Source organism: Notothenia coriiceps, unplaced genomic scaffold (genome assembly GCF_000735185.1).
Source record: "Notothenia coriiceps isolate Sejong01 unplaced genomic scaffold, NC01 NC01_scaffold00004100, whole genome shotgun sequence".
Taxonomy (NCBI): Eukaryota; Metazoa; Chordata; class Actinopteri; order Perciformes; family Nototheniidae; genus Notothenia; species Notothenia coriiceps.
Genome location: NW_011336801.1, coordinates 1790 through 9326, shown reverse-complemented (window position 1 = coordinate 9326; position 7537 = coordinate 1790). Strand labels below are relative to the sequence as shown.

Here is a 7537-nt window from a genome sequence, read left to right as displayed (position 1 = left end):
GAAGGGAGGCGAAGCCGTGATGACACAGCAAAACGAGAAAAAAGACGAGTAAAGTGACACTTGCCCACTTGGCTGTCTGTGGAGACCGACTTTCCCTCCACCTCGCCAAAAAAGGCTGTAAAAGGTGCTCATTGTCCCTCCCTCCACCTACCTGCTGTGAGTGCAGGTTTCCGCATTGATCTTTGATCAAAAGCAAGTACCGGCGTAAAGGCTGCAACCAGAGTATGATCTGCATTTATTCCGCTGTGCATAAAACGCAGGACTGTCATTCGTTCCCACTAAAGTAAGGGTGATTGTAATAAGAGAATGCTACCCCGAACAGGATGAGCGTCATCAGTGAAGCTCGGTCAGCGTGCCTCATAGGTTGATAAGCCGTCCATCACGTGACTCAAGGTTGAAGAAGGAGATGTCTTCTTGAGAACACGGCGTGCGGAAATATACGGGTCGTGCTGCAGCTAGATGTGCCTGTCCTCTGTAAGAAGGTGTCGGCGACGGACATGCAAGGAAGAACGGCTGTCCACAGGCTGTTCCAACTTTAACAACTGTATTAACTTCCAGGGTAGTGAATTGAACATGCAATTGTAATTGGGTGTGTGGTATATTTTCATGCACGGACACGCATGTTCCACAACACACAAACTGAACAACACTCAATTTTCCGATCGCTACCACCGTCCTTGCGATCTTGTTATAATAACAAGTGCACGTTACTGATGCAATATGGTTGAGACCATTCAGGCTTATTCTAGAGGGGTGCAAGGAATAGTCCAAGTAGTGGGGGAGTTTTATACAATATGTTTAAAACATAAAAATAAAAAGGTTTAAAAAAGTTATTGTTTAATGTTTTAAGGAGGTGACGCTACTCAGCCAATCAAATCGGTGCAGTCAGCACGATAGATTCAAACACACACACAGAGACGAGACAAGAGGAGAGAAACAGTCGGAGTAATTTCAAATGGCGGAAGGTAGACAGCGAAAACAGAGCATTTAATTACATTTTCTCTTACTGGACCTCTTTGAAATGCAATTGAATACCCCTGCATTATAGCAACAACAACAATAATAATAATAACAGCAATAATAATTGGGACGGGGGGCGCGGCTGATCTTATGTTCTCTGAGGGGAGGCTCACCTACCCACACTTTGAAAACCCTTGCTCTAGTCCACATTGCATAGTGTGTGTAGTGTGTGTTCTGAGCAGCAGAGGCTGAGCACCAGCACACAGCGGCTCCCCTGCTCTCAATGCCCCGGTTGTTTCCAGTCAGATGAAGCGCAGCCTCTTCTGATCTCGGGTCAGATGAGCTCTGACATCCACATAGTCACAGAGAGAGCTCACTGTTTAGATACCTGCCTCTGACCTGCTGTGTGTGTGTTTCTGTGTGTGTATAGGTGTGTATCTGCCTCTGCTATGGGAGCAGAGCTTCTGCTGGAAGAGCCCCATCGCCCTGGGATACACGCGGGGCCACTTCTCGGCCCTGGTGGCCATGGAGAACGACGGCTACGACAATCGCGGTGCGGGCGCCAACCTCAACACCGACGACGACGTCACGGTAACGCTGCTGCCGCTGGTGGACAGCGAGAGGAAGCTGCTGCACGTCCACTTCCTGTCTGCTCAAGAGGTAGAGACTGATGCGCTATGTGACATTGTATGACTTGAAATGAAGTATATTTTGTATTATATGCAATCCTAATGTGTATTTTCTACCACAAAATAATTTGGTGTTCTACTATTTTAAAAGTATATTCAAGGTTCAAGGCTTTCATTGGTCATACGTACATAGCTACAGTGTAGTTATGACGATGAAAATCTTAGGTCACAGTACATAGTATAGGAACATTTGAACAGATACTACACGTGTTAATGAAAGCATGAATAGCTGCTGATTTGTTTTATTCTTACTTGCGAGTCACCTTGTTTACTGTGAATGACAGCAGTCAGTGTTTTAATCCGGCAGAAAACAAAGCATAGTTGTGGATATCAAATCCGATATTCAAACCAATGTGCTCCTTTAACATTTATGGATAAAAGTTGCTTTCAAAAACAGAATAAAAACAATAAGCATTATGTACAGCTTATGGTTTCAGGTTACCACAAATCGTTCCCAGCCCTCAGTGACTGTGATCACCAGTTTAAAGATGTCCTAACAAATGATCTGCGTGTGTGTGTCTGTGTGTGTGTGTGTGTGTGTGTGTGTGTGTGTGTGTTTCTGTGTGTGTGTGTTTCTGTGTGTGTGTGCCTCAGATGGGCAACGAGGAGCAGCAGGAGAAGCTGCTGAGGGAGTGGCTGGACTGCTGCGTGACAGAAGGAGGGATGCTGGCCGCCATGCAGAAGAGCTCTCGCCGGCGTAACCACCCTCTGGTCACCCAGATGGTGGAGAAGTGGCTGGACAGATACCGCCAGATCCGCCCCTGTGCCTCTCTGTCCGACGGAGAGGAAGAGGAGGACGAAGACGAGGAGGAACACAGCTCTTTAATCTGAGACTGGACACTGTAGGCTCTGGGAGAGTTCCTACCTTACTATCTGTTTTTTTCTTTCTTTCTCCCACATGTAAATCTTGAACTTGTAATAATGCATGTGATGTGTGAGCTCGGTGGTGGAAAACAAAAGAAGAAGAGGTACCAGCACCGAGAAACAGAATCCTAATTACTGCTCCTATGAAAGCACATCAAGTCCACTTAGTTAGCCTGTAAGAGTTCTCCTTGTTTGTTATCAAAGTTCTAATCACACCTGACAGAAATACTAAGACATATAGAAACTGTATTTAAGGGAATCCTGAAGCTGCACTAGAAGAGACGTTTCATTTACAGAACTGCCTGTGTGTATGTTGAGGTTTAAAGAGCACCTGTTTTTCTTTCTTCTGATCCCTCTGCAAACCCCTTCTGATGTTTTTGGATTTATTTATTTGTTTAGGAGATTAAGCGTGCGGAGGCGATACCTTTTTTTGTTCCGCTCCGTTTTATCCGTGTTCCGTTCAGTCTTGAAGTATTTTATTTTGCACAGATGAAAACCTACATTCTGTGCCGTACAAGTTTACTGACATTTTTACGTGTGATTTAGTAGCTCTTTGTCATGTTAGAGTGGGTGGTGGTGATGCCGGTGGGGAAAAGAAAACCAAACACTCTGCCTCTTTCTATAGAGTGCATTCATATTAAATTTGACTCACTTGCATCCTCTTTGTTGCCCTTGTTGGTTTCTTCTTGCCTGTAACTGAAATAACTCAAACATACTCTGATGGATGGACATGTTTTTAAAATGTCTAATATAGTCCAAATTAATGAAAGAAGTCGAAAGCTCATTTCTCAGTAAACAACGAGAGCTACAGTGAGCTTTTAATAAACAAAAGGACTCAAATGTAGGTAGTTATCAGCCTTAAAAGATTACATTTTACCCGTGAGACCCAACCCTTTGTTGGTTTTTTATTTAATCATCCGGATGGTGTCACACTTGCTGCATTTCTTTCTTATTGGGACTGATGTTGTTGCCCCCCTGTGACAAAGGATAAAACAATAAAGATGAATCCATCTTGTAAAGAGTTTGTTAAAGGAACACATTATCAGGATATTCTCTTCTTAAGTATACAGGACATAAAGTGTTCAAAATCATTCTGGTACAGACAGCTGGTTCTCAGAATCATCTTTTATTTGAACTGCACTGAATGCTAAATGTTCACCTTGTACAAGAAACAAATACAAATACTCACACTAAAAACAAAAACATACTGCTGGCTGCCTCTTGCTATTGTTGGAACACTAAGTAGGAGTTTCTGCTATTGCTCTTACAGAGAGGACGCCCGAAAGAACCTGGCCTTCAATAGAACAAAGAAAATATAAGAAGAGGGGAAGGGGGGGGGGGTGGATCACATAGGACTATGGTTATAGGAACATTTAACTAGGCAATACAAATCTAACAGGACTCTTCAAAACTCTTTAACACCAAAACCAGGGATGCGCCTTGTATATAAAAATACCACAATGGAGAGAGGGGGGGGGGAGGAATATCCAGACTAACCACATTTAGTCTCATCTTTTTTTTTTTTCCCTCAAAGACAAAATTCTGGGAATAAACAATATCAGCAAAAAAGTGTTTTCCTGAGTCATTAAGAAATGAAGTTTGCTTTAACCCTTTCCTGTCTTCAGTGTGAAATGTGCTCAAAGAAGGGAGCGTGGTCTCATCTGTGCACCGATGCCACTCGGTTCATATCTGTAATATCCGTCCATTCAGCAGAAGAATCGGATGCAGTCAGTCACGCCAAACTTTAGTCTTTTTTTTAATGATTTATAAAAAATAAAAAAGTCCTTCATCAGAGTCACACTGACACACCGACTCTAAACTAAAGACAAAAGTGAAATACTTAGCTGGCAGCTCCCCTCTAAATCCATGTAATCTCAAAACTCAGCTACATTTAAATGTACAGTGAATGTTTGTTTAGTGTAACTGCGGCTCAAAAATAATTCCCACAGATTATATTGGAGCAACTTTTGGTGTTAACGCTCACAGGTGCAGAAGAAATTCCTCACGCTGTGTAGAAGTGCCCTCCAGTGGTGACATCTTGTAACTGCAGCAGCTGTCATGTGTCTTATTGCCAGGAAAGGGTTAAAACCCACTCTAGATTACTAAATCGTGTCCTTTTGTTTGACGAATGATAAATATATATAGTCATTAATCCATTTTTAGTCATTCACACTGAAGATTGAAAGAACAAAATAATTCTTCTGAGGCATAATGAGGGGCCTAAACAACACACATTAGTTACATAAGGAGGGTCGGAGAGGTGGGGAGGATCAGGGGTCGGTTGGGAAGGGGGGGGGTTAAGGTCCAGTAGCACATGATGCCAGAGTTTTTTCTCTTGAGTGTGTTGAGATGAGGGCCTACGTTTCCCATGAGCTCTGAGGTGGAGAGGGGGCGGGGACAGAGTCTCAGTCGGGTAATCCCGGAGCGCTAAAAACACTGGACTCTGTGTCCACAATCATAGGCATGTCCCGAAGAAAAAAACAACAACGAAAAAACCCATCATCATCATCGAAGAGTAAAGTCGGTACTGAACCCCAAGAGACAGAGAGTAAAAACTAAAACGTTAAAAGTACAAATTCCCCCGGAACACTTCCTTTGTTCCCAGTTGCTGGCTGGTTTAACAGGCAGCCACGTGTGTCGTTTCACTGTCTCTTGGTCCCAGTTGGTCGGTTGCGTTGTGATTGGTTGTTGGAACCCTTCTGCTGCTATTGCTCGGTGAGGTGCTCTCTGGTCTCGCCGTGTTTGGAGGGCTGGTTGGGCGACGGGGCCTGGGAGGGGTGTGTACCGGAGGGCAGGGAGTGGGCGATGGGCACCCCCCCCGGCACCATGCCCTCTAACGCCCCTGGCATGCCACCCGGAGCCACTCCAACTACGCCCGGCGGGTATCTGAAGGGGGGGCAAGGTGAGAGGTTAGTGTCGCAAAAGATATGTGAATCCAAGAGGGGGGAGGAAGGACTCACAGGGGGAATAGCCCACACTTCGTGAAGGATTCTCTGAGCAAACCTCACACTGATTCTACTGGCTATTTTTCGCCAAAGGAAACTACACAGGAAACATGTAAGAAGTCTTATGCTGCGTTTCAGGTGGTTTTACTTTTAGTTGGTTTAGGAAAAGGATTAAAAATGTTTAACAAAAAGTCATGGTATAGGGAGTCGCAGAAAAGTAATTGTAATATATGTCTTAAATAAAATGTAAAGCATTACATGTCATAAAAAGACAAACTTTAGTATGTCGTAAAAAAAAAAAAGGGTCAAAGCCAAAGATATCAGAGAAACGACATATATATTTATAGTTTTTCAAAAAGAAAAATCATATTATAGTATGTGGAAAAAATGTCTTATTATAGTATTTTGAAGGAAAAAAAATCATATTCTAGTATGTCAGAAATTCAGAAATAAGACATCGTATAGTACGTCAAAAAGACCTCAGCGTATATGGTATGTCGTAGGACATGAAGTGATTTTAGATCCTGGGACTTTTTTGATGTAAAAAAGAGCCATTATGTTAAACATTCTGTGAGGAAACTTGAAGGCAAATCCTCATAATATGGAGCCCCAGAAGGTTCATGGTAGGACCTCACAATACAGTTAACATTCCTTCTGACCCATAGAACAAGCCCAATCTTTTTCTTATAATATAGTATAATGTTTGTGTCTGTGCAGCATTAGGCTCACTTCTGTACCACTGTGGCAGGAAGACTAGCGTGAGTTTATAGCTGTTCTTATCCTCCTTAACCTATTGCAAAGTAATGCAGAATAACTGAGAAATAAAATCCCACCCTGACCCCCAGGGGGCTCTGTACAATAACCACTCAACCAAACAGGAGGGGAAACACACAATAGAGTTGTGAGAAGTGAAATCCAACACAATGCCCCAAAAACCCATAAGAAGCAGGAAGCATGACTCCATGAAACTGTCCCTGAATAGCTCTGTCATGCTTCCTGCACACTCAAAGCTTCCTCTGCCATCCATCTCTACTGAGTCAGTCAAACAGGTGAGTACTGGGGGATTCTAGAAGGAACACACATCAGATCAGAGAGGGTCTTATCCGGGACCTCCAGACTGAGGCTGTGGCCCCGGACGGTTGTATTTACCTGCTCCTGATCTAGGCAATAATTTTGTCTTGGGGGACACCGGCTGTTATGCCCGAAACAGTTTGGTTCACTTGGCTGCGTGAAAAGAAGCACATGGAGGCGGACATGCTGAGATCAGGAAGAGCCGGCAGGTGGGCAAAGAAAGACCTTTCTACTCCTACAGGGGACAGTTAGCAGGGGGGAGGGGGGGGGGCACTACCAACTACTGCAGGGCTTCATTAATAACTTGTTAATAACTTGACCAGTTTAAATATATTATAAAACAGTAAATATAGGGGAATATACAAGTTTTTTTTTAGGAATTTCTCATTAAGTTAGCATTCAAATAAAAGTAATTGGGACAGAAATAGCAATTAATCACTAATTACCTCATTCTGTGTACTTTATCACAATACCCTTTGTTTTTGACCCAAATAATGAATGAATACGTTAAAACAAATCACCTACATTTGTACAGAATACTTAAACATCATATAAAATGTACTGAGGTATAAAAACACAACTAAAGGATAATCCAGGGTAGCAGTTTGTCTCTGAAATAAGATAAGATAAATAAGAGGTACATTATTGATCCCAAATTGGGAAATGTTTGCGTTGCAGCAGCATAAAAAAACACAAAACAAGGCATTGCACAACGGTATAAATGAGAGAGTAGAATATAAACAATACTAGCATTTAAACATCTCAAAATAGAATTAAAACAGCATTAAATAAAAAAGGGGTGTATCTGTCAGACCCCTCCAGTCCCTACCTGTAGGCGGCGCCGTTGAGCTCAGGGTGAACACCCGGCTGATCCATAACGGCCCAGGGTGCCGTGGTGACAAAGAACTCCTTGTTGACGCAGTTTCTTAAGCTGTCGGGGATACGGCCTGTCATATGGAACACACACACACACACACACACACACACCTGACACTCACAAGGCACACG

At 43.1% G+C, this 7537-nt stretch overlaps 1 protein-coding gene across 1 annotated transcript in view; it reads right to left on the bottom strand.

Annotated features, from left to right (window-relative positions):
• Window positions 1–3623: 3623 nt before the first annotated feature.
• The window catches only part of LOC104942017 (C-terminal-binding protein 2-like), a gene marked incomplete at its 5' end in the record, with an annotated part of 4545 nt that continues 631 nt past the window's right edge, over window positions 3624–7537 (bottom strand). The window contains 2 exons of the mRNA XM_010767206.1: window positions 3624–5399; window positions 7359–7476. Of these exons, the coding sequence (XP_010765508.1) occupies window positions 5219–5399; window positions 7359–7476 (299 nt within the window). The remainder of the gene's footprint in view (window positions 5400–7358; window positions 7477–7537) is intronic.